This window comes from Staurois parvus, unplaced genomic scaffold (assembly GCF_062004578.1).
Source record: "Staurois parvus isolate SC_StPar_1 unplaced genomic scaffold, SC_StPar_1.0 ptg000002l, whole genome shotgun sequence".
In the NCBI taxonomy this organism is placed as follows: domain Eukaryota; kingdom Metazoa; phylum Chordata; class Amphibia; order Anura; family Ranidae; genus Staurois; species Staurois parvus.
In genome coordinates, this window is record NW_028317798.1 from 944,178 (window position 1) to 961,894 (window position 17,717).

A 17,717-nucleotide genomic window follows, 5' to 3' on the forward strand; every position below is an offset into this window, starting at 1 on the left:
CTATATACATGGTAAACATTTTTATAACACGCATAGATATATATAAACTTTTATTTTAAAAAAAGAAATCATGTATATTCTATAAATATGGTAACTAACCCATGTAAAATATACATAGTAACTTTTTTTTTTCAACAGACCTATCTATACTATTTACATGGTAACTTTGATAAAATACCCATGCATATACTATATTAATGGTAACTTTTATAGCAAACCCAACATATACCATATACATGGTACCCTGTAAAATAAGCCCATGCATATATTATATGCAGGATAACTTTCATAATAAACCCATGCATACATCATATACAAAGAAACTTTTATATACCACGCCCTTACATATACTATATACATAGTAAGTTCTAGAACAAATCCGTTTATATACTTAATACAATGTAAGTTTTATATCAATCCATGCATGTATTATGTACATGTTGGTTGTTATTATTATCATTTTAACAAAACAATGCATATACTATATACATAATTATTATAATTTTTTTTTTTTTTACAAACCCATGCATATACTATATACAAGGTACCATAACAAACCCATGCATATACTATACACGGGATATTTTTTGTACAACGAACTCACGCATTTGCTATACACATGGTAGGTTTTTTTTTTTTTTTTTTTTAACAAACCAATGCATTTACTACATGGTAAGTTTTATAACAAACGTATCCATATACTACTTCACAGGGTCACTTTTTAAAAACAATTCAATGCATATACTAAATATAAATGCCATAACAAATCCCTACATATACTATACACAGGTTAATGTTTATATAACGGATCCATGCATTTGCTATGTACTACATGCTTAAGTCTTATAACAAACTATATATACTAATACGTGGTAAGTTTTCTAACAAACTCATGTACATACTATAAAGAAGCAGGTAACTCACCTTTAGTAGACAGGAAGGCTGAGCTGGATGTTGTTGGTTTGGATTTCTAGCAGTGACCAAAATCCAAGTAGTTGTCTGAGCTGAGCAGAGGCTCAGGCAGAGGTTGAGCAGAGGCTCATGCGGAGGTTGAGCAGAGGCTCACGCAGAGGCTCAACTGAGGTTCAGGCAGAGGTTGAGCAGAGGCTCAGGCAGAGGTTGAGCAGAGGCTCAGGCAGAGGTTCAAGCAGAGGTTGAGCACAAGCTCAGGTAGAGGTTCAACAGAGGCTCAGGCAGAGGTTCAGCAGAGGTTCAGCTGAGGCTCAAGCAGAGGTTGAGCACAGGCTCAGGTAGAGGTTCAACAGAGGTTCAGCCGAGGTTCAAGCATAGGTTGAGCACAGGCTCAGGCAGAGATTCAACAGAGGCTCAGGCAGTGGTTCAAAAAAGGCTCAGCCATAGGTTTAGCAGAGGTTCAGCAGAGTCTCAGGCGGAGGTTCAGGCGGAGGTTCAGGCAGAGGCTCAGCTGAGGTTCAGGTAGAGGTTCAGCAGATGAGAGCTGGCAGTCCAGGCTGGGAAGACATCTCCCACACACTGGATATGGGTGAGAGTTCCTGCAGAGCTCCATGTGAACTGGACAAGTGTCTGTGTCTGCTGACTTTTATGTCTTCTTCCCTCTTTTCACTTTTTTTCATACTTTGTTCTGAACAGCTTGGAACTCTTAAGGTGTTTTATATCTTGAGAGGCACCAGGTTTTCATGCAACGTCTGCTCAGTCACTTTTTACCTTGAATTTCTCGGCTTTTTGTTATTTACAAGGATAATGTAAAACAAAAATTGCCAGAAAAACATGCCGGTATTTTGTGTGTGTTTTTACAGATTGTGTCCTGAATACAACTCGGCCGGCTACATTGTGCCCCGGATAAAAACGGCAGTCAGGAAAGAATGAGTGCGACAGACGGGCCAGGACACGCTCAATTCTATTGCCTCAATTAAAATCAAATGAAGCTTTCTGCTGTGTGCAGGGACCCGTTTGATGAGAATGTAAATGCCGTGAACTATATGGAATTGGAATTAAATGGAGTTCTAATTGGAGAGAGAGCTCACATATGGCCGTATACTGTTCTGTGTCAAATCAAGGCACTACTACACCATTCATTCAAGTGCCGGGACAACGACAGTTACATTAGCGGCCAACCTTTGTGTCCTGGGTTCTACTAGAGATTGGACACACAGGTGGGTCAGGGTTTCTGGTTTTTGTTTAGTGGGACCATCAGGATTATAAAAGAAAAATAATGATGATCATAATAAAGTATTGTGATTAGCATTTTATTATAACTATTATTATTAGTAGTAGAAGTAGTTGTGTAGTAGTAGCAGTAATAATAGCAAAGTATTGTGATAATTATGATTATTATAAGTAGCAGGAAAAATATGAATAGTAAAGTATTATGATGATGATGTTGATTATTATTATTAGTAGTAGTAGTAATAATAATTGCAAAGTATTATGATTAGGATTATTATAATATTAGTAGTAGTAGAAATAGTAGTGGCATTAGTAGTAATAATAATAATAGCAAAGTATTATGATTAGCATTTTTATTATATTATTATTATTTTATTAATATTAGTAGTGGTGTAATAGTAGCAATAATAATAATGTGTTATGAATAGCATTATTATTATTATTATTAGTAGCAGTAGTAAAAAATAATAATAACAACAAAGTATTATGCTGATTATGATTAGCATACTATTATTATTATTAGCAGAAGTAGTAGTAAGAATAATATTAATAATAATAATACCTTGCAATTGTTATTATTATTACTACTCTCTCTCTCTCTCTCATCGATAGCGCCAGTATTCAGAGACAATGCAATTGTGATTTTAAAATATCATCAGTGATGTACAGTATATGTTCAGGACATTCGTGAATTTTATAGTGATATATATATATATGACATATATGTATACTGTATGTATGGTTATATATATATATATATGGAGAGCAGCAACATGAATCCATTCTTTGCTTATGAATGCAATCTGACAGATCTTTGAAGATTACCAAAAATTCATAAAAAAATCAAAGGGTTGCAGCACAGAGAGCCAACATGTGTTGCTCAATAAGATACAGAAAGAAGCAGTACAGCTGTGCAGCTTCTTGAATCTTATTGAGCAACACATGTTGGCTCTCTGTGCTGCAACCCCTTGATTTTTTTGTGTTATATATATATATATATATATATATATATATATATATATTTAATATTATACTTTATACTTAATGTTATATTTAACATAAACGCGCTCTCTCTCTCTCTCTCTCTCTCTCTCTCTCTCTCTCTTTCAAATAACAAAAAACATTCTATCTATCTCACATAGATTTGAGCAGATTGATGTATGGTACTCGTATATTACACAGTACAGATTCTGGGGTGAACATGAAATTAGGCTGGATAGCAGTATAATTGATGGGATATTACAAATACATTGCTGGAATCATTGTCGGGGCAAATATACACTGATTGCAATGCTCCTCTAGTTTAGTAGAACAGAAGTGTATATATATATAAATATTTCTTTTCTTTATGAAATTCCAGGAGAGTTGATAAGTTTTCAGTTATCTCCTATCTGATATGTATCTAGCCCAATAGACAAGACTGCATTCCTCCTGCAGCAATGTACGAAGAGTCCTCTGTATATCAGCGGTTGATGCAGAATTCGCCAGGCAGTAAATCACGGAGGGTCTAGCTAGCTGGCCTTCCTTATTGGCTGGGGGTCCCTACCAATCAGCAAGCAAGGAAGAGGCCAATCCCCAAAGCAACCCCCCCGGCAGCGGTATCCATCCCTGTGGTCTCGATTTAAATGTCCCGATGGGTGGGCGTGGCCGAGGCCCGGGCTGGCTGTCACTCCCCCAATGTGGACAGAGGTGAGGTGTAAATAGGAAGCGGCGCTTGTCATCCACATGGTGAGCCCACAGCCCTTCCAGGAGAGCGAGCCGCCCGCTGACAGCCACAACTGTCACTTCTTCATGTTATCCAAGGTGGACGGGGACTGCACCACTCACCACGACTACAAGCCGCACTGCTCGACTGGTAATAGACCAGGACCTCATCACACCATCATCTACATTGTCTGTGTGCTGGGCACACCACCTCTGTACTTCATGTGTCATTCTACTCACATCATCATTCACAGCTTACTGATGATAGCAGCATAGGATTCATTCTCAATATATCTATTATGGTGGCCTTTGGAAGATCATCTGTTTCTTCTAGAAATTGTTGCGCTGTCTCTCTTTTCATACCTGAAGTAGAATGTAGTTGTTGTAAATTTTATGTCATGGAAACTCCTGAGAAAATGTTTATTTTAAACAGTAGAGTACAAGGCATGCATTGCCAGTGTGATCACAATACACATGGACAGCTTTCCCTATATATGTGTGTATGTAGAAAATTGAGGACAGATGAAAGTTTAGAAAAAAAAATGTGTGTGTATGCATGTATGTGTGTGTATATATGTGTATGTGTGTGTATGTATGTATGTATGTATATGTATGTGTATATATATATAAAATAATATATATAATATATAAAATAGGTATGCTCTATTGAATGCTATGTATTTTAACCACTAAAGTACAAAGCATGCATGTGTGATCAGCTCAAGAATACACATGCACATGGATAGCTTTCCCTATGTTATCTGTGCATTGAGAAAATGGTAGACAGGTGGGGGAAAAAAAAAAATATATATATATTTATTATTATTTTTTCCCCTCTTCAGTAAGCCTTATATGTTGTAGATCTGCTCTTTTAGATGCTTTGCATTTTAAATTTTAACCAGTAGTGCCAAGCATGCATTGCCATGTGTGATCAGAAAAGGAAAACACCTTGACAGCTTTTCCTATCTATGTGTGTTTTGAGAAAATGGGGGGCAGGTGGAGCGGTATATACATATATATATATATATATATATATATATATATATATATATATATATATATATATATATATATATATATACATACATATATATATTCTTTAGCAAGCCTTTTATGTTGTAGATCTGCTCTATTAAATACTATGAATTTTAACCAGTATAGGACTAGGCATGCATTGCCATGTGTGATTAGAACAAGAAAACACCTTGACAGCTTTCCCTATATATATATATATATATATATATATATGTGTGTGTGTGTGGAGAAAAATAAAGGTAGAAGGGAAAGAAAAAAAAATATATATATATTCTTCAGTGAGTCAACCTTTCTGTGTATGTATTTACATGCACACACACATATATATGTATTCTATTCAGTAACTCTCATACACTGCACTGTAGATTTTGTAGCTCTGCTCCACTAGATGCTGTGTAATCCTTATTTTCTCCACCTGGCAGAGATAATTAAATGTTCTCATATGAAATCTTTGTGTTTATTGGTGGGTTTTCAGAGCCGGCAAATCGAGCTGTCCATAGTGTTTAATACATGTCCACCATCCTATGTACCTGTCAGTGTTGTACATGTAGATGATGCATTTATTTCTAGATAAAGTGTGTGTGATTGTTGTAGTCCTGGAATCAGAGATCGGTTCATGACACACACTGAGGTGTGATTGTTCTTTTCATTGTATATCTGTGTGTGTGTGTGTCACTCTCACAATGAAAAGAACAGTCACACGTCTACCTATAATGAATATATATACTGTATGTGTGTATATATGTACAGGGGGTAGATGAAGCGTTATTTTCTATGTACACATGAAGATCCAATGACCACCAATGAGTGGTGGGAGTGTGATGAGTGAGGACGTGCCTGTCCCCCCTGTGAGTCTCTGCTCATCACATTCCTACAGTGATTGGATGACACGGAGGTGGCAGCTCTGTTCCAGCGACCGATGTGATTGATACCAGCTGTGAGCGAGCTCTTGCCTTTCTCTCTTCTCTTTCCCTTGCAGGGAGTCACAGCAAGGTGATGGATTATAGCTACGATGAAGATCTGGATGAGATGTGCCCAGTCTGCGGGGACAAGGTGTCTGGTTATCACTATGGGCTCCTCACCTGTGAAAGCTGCAAGGTACGTGATATGGGTTGTGTGAAGATGAGGATGGTGATGAGGATGGTGACAGGCACAGAGCACATTCTGATCTCACATGCTGCTGCATGTCCTTCTCAACAACCCATAGAGTCAGCATTATTATTGTTATTAATAATACGATTAGTATGATTATATTACATTTTTATTATTATTATTATCATTATTATAATTATTATTATTATTAATAATAATAATAATAATAATAATAATAATATTATCATCAGTCTTCATCATCATCTTTATTATTATTATCAATATACTTTAATGCTTTAAATTCAGCTTTTTGTTAAACTCTTTCTATTTGGCTGCACTTAGATAAATTAATGTTTATTGTTGCTGTTATTTTTGCTGATTTATTACTTTCTCTTATTTTTGTGCTGAATATGTTTGATTCTTTATATACTTTTTTCCGGCATGTTTTTTTCAACTGTTCATTTAAAAAAAATATCTTAAACTGTTGTATAGTTTTATTTAGATAATTCATAGATAAATGCTAATATAACTAAATTACTAGGGTTACTAATACTAAGCCAATGACTATGACCCAATCTTACCAGGTCCAGTGGGATAAGATTGCAGGCATATCTGTCTGTGGGTTGGTTTGGATTTTTCCACCTGTTTGCTACTGAACCCTGATGCCCAGTTGTCAGTTGTAGTAGTAATAATAATAATAATAATAATAACAACAACAACAGTAATCAGTATGATAATAAACAGTAATAACAATAGTAATCAGTATGATAATAATAAACAATAATAACATTGGTAATCAGTATGATAATAATAAACAGTAATAAAAATATTAATCAATATGATAATAAACAGTAATAACAATAGTAATCAGTATGATAATAATAATAATAGACAGTATGGCTTCGATACCAACAATAATATAATAATAATAATTTAAAAAAAATGATGATTAGTAGTAGTGGTATATTTTGTATTTGTACAGCTCTCTCTTATCCTTTTGAGTTTTACAATAGGTGTAAACGTGCATATAGACTGACTTAAAAAATGACTAATGGAGGCATATCCAAATACCATTTACTACTTGTGACTATACTAAATAAAATGTAATCTTCTAATTAGACAAAAGCTTCAGACGACAACAGTTAGACAAGGCTTCACAAAGCTAAAAAATCCTGTTATAAGGATCACTATTTAAAGTGACAATTATTTTCAGAAGCATCCACTGAGCTTTAATTATGACAGTTATATGGCTGAAAATGAAGATCTGTATCCTTATGTGAAGCTCCGTGAAAGCAATCTATGCATGAGAGTTCAATTGGAGACTGAAATTGCAGGTTTGGCAATTTAAATCATTCTCTGTAGAGATCAGGCATAGGTAGAGTGTCTCCATTCAGCTAACAGGCTGCTCTCTGCAAACGTGTCCCAGCATTCAATATGATTCTCCAAATTAGCTGAATTTTTTTAGTGCTGATTACAAAGTATGATCAGAATGAATTAAAGTATTTCCTGCAATGTCACAGTCTGCACAGCAAGATAAATAAATAAATAATTTGCCATTCAACTTAATCTAAACCCTAGAATTATTGAACCAGCAAAAGACACACACACAAAAAAAAAAAAAACAGAATTGAAAGGAAAGTTTATATAATGATTCCTTAGCCTATAGTAGTTATGCATGATTAGTGTGTGGAATATTCCTTTTGGTAATATCGCTCTTTGTCTAGCCATACACCATGTATTTATTATATTATAAATGATTATTATTAATAATAGATATATATATATATTTATTTAAATTGTATAATTCCTTTAAGCACACAATTAACACAAACCAGTCCTGTGGGTATGCTTGATGTCAGATATTCTCCAGCATAATGGAAAATCTCTTGTGACTTTCCCATGTTCAAAAGGTATCTGAACACAGTAATGTTAAAAAAAAAAAAAAACGTTTATTGGCAGAAGCTAAATACATGTTGACAAAGCAAGTGTGAGATAGAACCTCTATATTTTCAAGCTGGTGATAAAGAAAAACTACTAGGCTAGTCATTCCCTGTCTGTGTGGTTTATTTGACTTTTTTATGAAGTGCAATCCTTTTATTTGACATTCATATTTTAAAGTAGAATGAATGGCAATCTGCAGCATCACACTGTTTTTTCCTAACTTTTTGAGTAAACTGTAACAATAGAGGTTAATTGCCAAATTTCCTTCCTTCCTTCTTCCTTTTTTTTTTCTTCTTTGCCTTTTTCCTTTTTTTTTCTCCTTATCTCTTTCCTTCCTTTTTTTCTTAATTCCCTCTTTTCTTCATTTTTCCTTCCTTCCCTTTTTTTCTTCCATTTTTTTCCTTCCTTCATTTTCCTTTCCTTTTCTTTTCCTTTCCTTCTCCTCCACCCCAGTGGAAGCAGAACACAAAGTCCAGTAAAAAGGACTTTGTATACAATATGATGCAAGTCTTCCCACGCTGAGGTCATGTCATAGTGTTGACATGACTATATGCTCAATGGCTTATTGTGCAGGTAAAGCAGTAGATTACTCTTACTCGCAGTGCTGTGATCCAACGATATTACCCATTATTAAAATCAATAGGGGTGTGTTTTATTGTAACTTGATTTCTCACAAAGGATGGTTTACTAAAGGTTTATCACACTTCAAGCTAAGGTAATGAGATAAAAAAAAAAAAGAAAATTAAAAAATAAATAAATAAATGCATCACTGTAAAAGCAGCTACTACTTGCTAAAACCTCAATGAGTCCAGAAAATATATATTGATAATAGATATATTTGCAGCCTTATAAATGATGGTTGTGCATCGCTATAGGAAAGATTATTCCATTGGGTATTAAAGCTGAAAATACATTTTTATCATATATACTTAATCATAGTGCTGGCATATGTGTAAATCCTGAATGTATAGTTGTGATGATTTTACTTTCTCAAGTATTGTCCCTATGTGTGTGATTGTGTTAGTAACATTGGATTGTAAGCTCTTTGGTGTTTCTTTTTGCCAGCAGTTTTTAGTGCCCAAATCAGAACAAAGTGCCTGTGTCATTGTGGTGATTAAGTGTCTGAATTGGGAGACTTGGACTTTAAAGGTGCTGGGATTATAGTGCCACAATGCATCAATACCATTCATATTCTAACTGTTACAAAAAGTACATATCAGCTTTTCAAGGTATCAGCCTGATGGTTTAGGAGATATTTTAGCTTGGTGTTATGTAGGATAAAAGATAAGTATAGTTAGGTTCAGAGTCCGTAATTGGGGGTGTTAAATTGAGGGTTAAGATTATAGGGAGCTATAAATGTAGCATGAGTTTTTAAACTTAGGTTAGGTAGTGGTGTTTTTTGTTTGTTTTTGTTTTTTTTTTTTGTTTGTTTTTTTTTTTGTAATGTTTTAGCAGAGGTTCTAGTAAAAATGTTCACAAATAGGTTAGGGCTTAATTTTCAGCGTGTAGGTAAGTGTTGAGATGATACATGTTGGTGTTTATCTGAGGTATGAAATTCTCAGTAAAACACAGAGATGTGAATGAGCCCTTTTCAAGTAAATTAAATGCACAAAATAATAAAAAACAAAAAACAGTGGGTTGATTAGAGAATACAGAGGATCATCAGGCTGCCAAACTCTATATTAGATAAAAAGTACATATGGTGCATTGTATTATACACAAAATACAAAATCCCCCATTTGTGCTATATACATACATACATATAGGTAGGCTGCGCCCTGCGCAAAATGTTGAGATTTACTAAATTATGCTGGAAAATTGTCCCGCTGAGTGCACCTGTTGCCTGCTTATTATATTTTCCTACAGTATTTTATATCTATCTATCTATCCATCTACACTATATATGTGTGTGTGTATACACAGCACAAGTATATATATATATATATATATATCTTGCCTATATGTCAAACTTATGTCAATGTTCCCCCCTGCATCTGCATGTCTACTATCTATGGTCTCCGTTTATGAACCAGCGATAAATGATCACTGCTCAGTTCTCCGGCATTCTTGGAGAACACAGTGAATGCCTTTTATGAAGCAGTTCTCCGAACGAAGGGAGAACGGTCTCCAAACGCTGGATAACGGTCTACAAATGGTGGAAAACGGCTGATTTTACTATAATCTCGCAAGATTACAGTAAAAGATCAGTTTACTAAACAGAGGTAAATTATCGCTGCTTAGTTTGCGGTCCCTCCGATTCTCCAGCTCTGGGCTGGAGAATCTGGAGGGAGAACACAGATCTCCAGTGAAGAGCTGAACAGTTCTCCACTGATCTCCTGAGTTTCATAAACTGTGAATGACCAGAGAAGAGCTGCGATCCTCTGAATCGCAGCTATTCTCTGTGTCGTAAACGGACACCTATATCTAGGTATTTATCAGATATTTATCAATATCATGTTTCTGTTTACCAATCGATCTATTTCTTAGCCTGCTATCTATTTATGTCTTATGTTTATATTGAAAATTGCTATCTTTTCTTCTGATCCTTTTTATGATCTTTCCCCAATAATGGCCATGAATTGGGAGTGATAACTGAAGAGTATTCGTGTTCCTAGTTTTATATCTCTGTGCATCTGATTACATATTGAACAAATTTATCTTACCAGTTTCATTTTTCTGTCTGTGGGCTTTACTGTTTATGAGACTTTTTAAATATTTAATGTGCACTAAACGTAATGGGCATGATAACCTAAATAGCATTTTTTTTTATCTTGCCCTGTGTTCATTGACCATTTTTAAAACTCACTCATGATTTGGTCTTTGCAGGGCATACAGGCTTAGGCAAAAATGACTATTTTCAAAAGATTTGAAACAAATGCATAGTTTTTTCTTCATCCTTTACCTTTGGAAATATAAAAAGAAAACAAACCATACAATGTTATACAGCAGCCTGTTTCAGCAAATTGTGTTGAATGCCTAAATATTCTGATGCATGTCTTCATTAGTACTGATACAATGGCCCTCACCAGGGGTGGACTGACAACTCATGGGGCCCCCGGGCAATAGGGGATCATGGGGCCCCTGTGTCTTTGCCCACACTCAAAGCACACCCAAAAAAGCCTATAAAAAGGTAACGGGCATTTCATGGGCCCCCTACTGACCCTGGGCCCTCGGGCAGTGCCCGAGTGCTCCAATGGTCAGTCCACCCCTGGGCCTGACATATTTAAAGATATGCATGTACACCGGCACATCAATCATGCACAAGCAAGGAATTTTAAAATTTATGAAGCATCTGTTATGTGCTTGCATTGACAGACACAAGTTACTATATATACATATATATATATATGTATATATATATATATATATATATATATATATATATATATATATATATATATATATAGTAACAATGTTTTGTTGTAATCTTTTGTGATGTATCTGACTGCTGCTAGCATTTTTAAATACACATCACATACCATATAGGAATAAAACTCTGTACATACATGCACAGGCTACAGAAGTGGACTCTTGAAAATACTTTATTTGTAAAAACTCTGTGAACTGCATGCAGGGGATATTGTCCTGTGCTTTTTGTGCACATGCAAAGATGTTTACACACTTAAGGGAGTACAAGATTTTGTATGCTGGCCTAGAATAGAGATTCCACTGATTAATGCTCATGCAAATACTGTTTTGCAGTTTTGACACACTGTTATGTAAAAGCTTTTATATATATATATATATATATATATATATATATACATATACACACACAACATTTGGTTTGATACATGGCTGAAGGTGAGAAAATCACAATTGTTTTTCAATTTATTTTTCAGAAAATGTTGACTTTCTTATTGTCCAGTGCACCAAAAAACAACATTATTTGGCTAAGTATTTAGCACTAGGTTTGTCAGTTCGAATCCAATCCACAGCACTCCCTGCCTGGAGTTTGCATGTTCTCCATGTGTCTGCGTGGGTTAAAGCCAGGTACTCTGGTTTTCTCCCATACTCCAAAGACATGCTGAAAAGTTAATTCTCTCCTGTCTAAATTGGCCCTAGTATGTGTATAAATATGTCAAACACTTAGATGTAGCTCAATCAAAAAAAAAAAAAAAAACAGAATTAAAAAATAAACAAAATTGTCCAAACATCAAATGAATCTCTCAAATGTCCATGATTAAATCCTCCACCAATGTATAGTAATCCTAGAGCTTTCTATTTCTATCCAAGTGTTGCATGCCCCACCCTGTGTTCATACCACATGCTCACCTTCTTTTATTGACCCCAATATCATATTAATATTAAAATGCTTTTGGTCCCACCATGGGCTATTAGGCTCTGCTCTCTGCTGGGCTCTTATCCTCTATCTGCGGTACCCCACCAGCTCTCTTCCACTCTCTGGTGCAAATACAAAATGGGACCAAAACAGTGCTCTCCGTATATTCCTTTTTATTTCATTAAAATTCCACATAGATACACTCACATTAAAAGGGTACCCAAAGTGCTATGTTAACAGCATAAGATAGCACAATTTATGGTCAATACATCCACAAATTCAGAATGATCTTTCTAACCATTGTGGCTCCTGCTCCTATACCCGTTAAGCTCCTCTCACGAGCTTCTTCAGTAGGAAATGTGTATGAATATGAGTTAGGGGCCTTAGATTGTATGCTCCTTGAGGGCAGGGACTGATGTGAATGTACAATATATATGTAAAGCGCTGCATAAATTGATGTCGCTATATAAGTACCTGTAATAAATAGAAATACATTATTTGGATGTTCAGTGCATATAGGGCACTAGGAGCGCACAGCAAACATTGAGCAATTGAGCATCACTGTACAATCAGCCTGATAGGTTCTGAGATCACTATGTGTGCAACCATCATTGTGTGAATGTGTATCGACATAAAACTACGTAGCATGTAACATCAAATCAATACATGCTCACATATGTACCGCAGATTAAAACTGTAAGTATGGTCATGTCCCGCCAAATGCATCCTTGTGGATAGTATTCTCGTTTGGCAAATCACCATCATCTCAGTCTCACAAAGGCTTTATCCCACGGAGCTGAATTTACAGGTGTAAAAAATGTGATCCACCAAGAGTATCTGCAGATATCATAGGATCCACTAGCAGCAGAAGAACTCGCCTTATGCGGTGGTTGGGCTGCATATCTACACACCATGACAAAATAGCTCTGTGTTTATCACTGGGTCTCATGATATCAATGTTGCAAAAAAAACACCACAGTCCACACTTGAAAAACAATACCTGGACTTATAGCATAAAATATATTGAAAAGGGTTCAGTGTGTTTCAAAATAGATCTCCATTTCCTCATCAGAAACACAGCACTTCCCTCATCCACAACATTGAGTTCAAGAGATCGAGTAATAGCCACATGGGCTTAAAACACAGACATAGTTTGCTTTGGTGTATATATGTAAAGCCTGGCCATTACATCCATTGATATTTTGCAGAACCCCTTAGAAGAGCACATTTCTTTATGTCTGTAGATTTTACTTTGTGGGATGAATCCTTTGTGAGATCCCGAAACAGTGATGGTGACCTACCATATGAGAACAGCACCCATTGGGATAAAAAAGCATGAGCAAATGAATGCTGAAACTTCTGTGCTGGACGATGTGGGGTTACAATGTCAGTAACCCCACATGGAGCACTTTTTGGGAATGCAAGCCTTGCTGTCCTCAATGGACCAGGGAAATCCAAAGAAGCTGTGTGCAAAGAAACAAACAGAGGGCGCACGGGCCTAGTGCATTACCTTCTAAAAATTAGATTTATTGAATAAAAAGCAGTATAGCCCTGAGGCTCTGAGGAAGAGGTTCTGCCTCGAAACACATCAGCCATTTGGAGGCCTACAGTCTCCCAACAGCCACCATCTAGGGAGATTGGATCATGCTGTCTTTTTTGTGATGTGCCTTTGATTTTATTCTTTTGTGAGTATACTACTTTTTATTCAATAAATCTCATTTTTAGAAGGTAATGCACTAGGCCCATGAGCCCTCTGTTTGTTTCTTTGCACACAGCACCCATTGGGAATACCGAGGGATTGGGTACATTCACTAAAGCTTTTTAAGCCACAAAACATCATATTGTATTTGTCTAGCCATATGCTACAGGTAAGTATATTTATTACAACCTATTTTCAATTCAATACTCTTGGAAGTGCCTTTTCTGTTTCTTCTTTTGTGTACATGTGGCTTTATTGAACTATGGGGACAAAACAAAAGGCAGCCTTGGTGAACTGGCATACATATACAGCCTACTATCATTGTTTTTGTGAAGGACAGTTGCCCCCCCGAAAATTGGTATAATAGTGACAGATTTGCTTTAGCGCAAACCATTCACAAGAGACATAAGGGGGCTTCCATTGCCAATACCCTTCTAAAGATGCTGGTTGTCTGACTAGGATCCAGCCAGACTGGTTTAGGTTAGTATTTTGAGGTTTGAGTCAAGGACTTGAGACAATTATGCAATATTATTCATAATCTGTCAATTCAGGCACCTTTGCCTGCATGCTAAGCAAAAACGGCAACTACCCCATGTATAACTAGTTTTTAGAGTAAGTTGTGCATAACTTCACAGCACACTAACTAGCTAGCCAGCAAAAAAACAAAACAAAACAAAAAACCCAATTTATATTAAAAACTAAAGTTATTGTTTCACAGGCTTTTTCCAGGCCTCTTTACATAGTGCAGTCCTAACTCTAGCCTATGGGATCCTCCAAGTTGGAGCATATATTATAAAGGATAAATTAAGGACAGGTTTGCATAGCGGTAGACCATGCAGATGGAGAGGTGGAGGACCCTAACAAACTGGGTTCAATAACGCAAGAATAATGCAAAATAATGCATATCCATAAAGTCAGACCTCTTACTTGCTTGTTTCAGGTAAAAGACACAAAGTATCAAAGCAAGTGGGTAAAGGTAACAGCCAAGAAATTGGTATTTGTAGAATAAGAAGTAGCAATGGCAACCCCCATTCAGGAAAGGTTTTATTTTAAAGTCATCCAACTTAGAGGGCAAACGGGTGGATTGTCAGTCCTGGTTAAAAGGATTATTACATATACATTAGCTCCTTTTAATATAAAACCACAAAGATTTTAGTGCATTGTATAGAACTGGCTTTATGTCTTCTGAATTATTAGTGTATAAAGAAGTCCATCTTATTAGGAATGGCATTTGAGGCTAGATAAATATGCGGAGGAACACAAGGCACTGACATTTTTCAGACAAATACTGCTATTGTTTGCAGAGAATATTATTTTTTACAAATATGCAACACTGTTCACTTTGTAACATCACACATAATTATTATTACTGTACATCTTTATAGGACCTCTGTTAACTGCAAAACCATAGCTTTGTTGATCTATGTGAACATGTTTATTCTGTACGTACACTACTGTGCAAAAGATTTAGGCAGGTGTGAAAAAATGCTGTAAATTGAGAATACTTTCAGAAAGGGATGGGTTAATAGTTTATTTTTATCAATTAAAATGGAAAGTAAATGAATAGAAGGGAAATCCAAATCAAATCATTAGTTTGTGTGACCACCCTTTGTCTTCAAAACAGCATCAGTTCTTCTAGGTACACTTGAAAACAGTTTTTGAAGGAATTTATCAGGAAGGTTGTTCTAGACATCTTGGAGAACTAACCACAGATCTTTTGTGGATGTAGGCTACATCAAATTCTTCTCTTCATGTAATCCCAGACAAATCCAATGGTGTTGAGTTCAGGGCTCTGTGAGGGCCAAACCATCACTTCCAGGATTCCTTGTTCTTCTTTACGCTGAAGATAGTTCTTAATGGCATTGGTTGTATGTTTGGGATTGTTGTATTGCTGTGGAATAAATTTGGGGCCAATCACATGCTACCCCAATGGTTCAGCATTATAGATAAGTAGCTACCTGCATTTCTGTGACTCTATTTGCAGAAATGCAGCCCCAAACTTGCAAGGAACTTCCACCATGCTTCACTGTTGTCAGCAGACACTTATTATTGTACCGCTCTCCAGCCCTTTGGTGAACAAACTACCTCCTGCTATAGCCAAATATTTAAAATTTTGACTCATCAGTTCAGAACGCCTGTTGCCATTTTTCTGTGCCCCAGGTCCTATGTTTTTGTACATAGTTGAGTAGCTTTAGCCTTGTTTTACATCAGATGTATGGATTTTTGGCTGCAATTCTTCCATGAAGACCACTTCTGGACAGATTTCTCCGGACAGTGGATGGGATCCAACTGGTTTACACCAGTTCTGTGTTGATGGCAGTGAGGATATCTTTGGTTGTTGAAGGGAAGTAAGCATGATGCATCTTTCATCTGCTGCATTATGTTTCCTTGACTGTTCATTGCATCTACAGTCCTCAATGTTGCCCGTTTCTTTATGCTTCTTGAAAAGCACACCTTGAAACCCCAATCTGCTTTGAAATCTTTGCCAGGGAGATACCTTTTTGATGCAGTATAACTACCTTGTGTCTTGTATGACCTGTGACATGAAACTGTCTTCTGCAATCTCACCTTAGTAGCAGAGTTTGGCTGTTCTTCGCCCTGTTATAAGCCTCCTACACAGCTGTTGCTGTTTCAGTTTCAATGCCCTGCTTGGTATAATTGGTTAATCATGCATCTGATTCTAATCCTTCAAACTCCCTGACTTTGTGCAGGTGTATAAACTGTTCAAGTGTAAGAAATGATACTGTTTTGAAGCCAAAGGCTAATCACACCAAATATTGATTTGATTTACATTTTTCTTCTGTTTAAAAACAATCAATTAAAAAACATATTTTTGAAAGCATTCTTATTTTACGGCATTTCTTCACACCTGCCTAAAACTTGTGCACATTACTGTACAGTATATCACATTAACTATGCCAATTTCTATTGATGTATAAGTGTCCTTGTTGACTCTTATAAATAAAGAATTTGAAAAGGCTAACCCCCTCCCCAAAGAAAACCCCATAAATAAATAAAGATAATTCGTGCCCTGCCAAATAATGTCAACAAACTAATATACACCCAGGTGCTGCAGTCACTGGATGTGGTTGTTCAATACAAATCAAAAGTAAAGAAAAAGGAAAATGTGTTGTACTACTGTTAATGCAAAATTATAAAACTATCACCATAGTTTATATAATCCATAAAGTACAAAAAATGATTCACATGTGAGTCCATAGTCCAAGTCCACAGTGAAACTTAAAATCCGCCAATACTCACAATTGAAACTTGTAATCCTCCTGCTGGTGAATGGACCCTCTTCACTGATGCTATTAAATTCATTCTATGTGCACCACCACACCCATGTGTCTAAAATGGACCTTCACATATTGTCCTATTGGGTAAACAGGTTAACAAATGCTTTTTCCTGACTCTATGCAGATGTCTCCGTCTACTCTCTGGTCTCCCTCTCTCTTCCACTGTCTGTATATGATGGTAAACTCCTGATGCACAATAAAAATACCAAAGAGAACGCATCAGAGGCGCAACTTCTGGTCACGTCACTTCGAGTCCCGACCATCCGGTAATTGGCAAGGCAGAATGTCACCAGCACACCGAGGATCACCAATATAGGTCCAAAAGTTTTAATGAACTCTCACATAGTTACAGCAATGCAACATTTCGGAGTCTCGCAGAACCCCTTCATCAAGCATGTGACGTGTTTGCGGTCATTGTCCTGCTGCAGAAAAAATGGAAGAGGGTGCTCTGATGAGTCAGAGTTTAAAATATTTCGCTGTAGCAAGAAGCAGTTTGTTCACAAAAAGCTGGAAAGCAATA

At 36.3% G+C, this 17,717-nt stretch overlaps 1 protein-coding gene across 1 annotated transcript in view; it reads left to right on the top strand.

Moving 5' to 3' along the window:
- Window positions 1–3,865: 3,865 nt before the first annotated feature.
- Window positions 3,866–17,717, top strand: part of LOC149474723 (steroidogenic factor 1-like) — a 268,368-nt gene continuing 254,516 nt past the window's right edge. Inside the window, exons 1-2 of the mRNA XM_089668814.1 lie at window positions 3,866–4,000; window positions 5,864–5,982. Coding sequence (XP_089524940.1) covers window positions 3,871–4,000; window positions 5,864–5,982 — 249 coding nt within the window. The 5' untranslated portion in view covers window positions 3,866–3,870. The remainder of the gene's footprint in view (window positions 4,001–5,863; window positions 5,983–17,717) is intronic.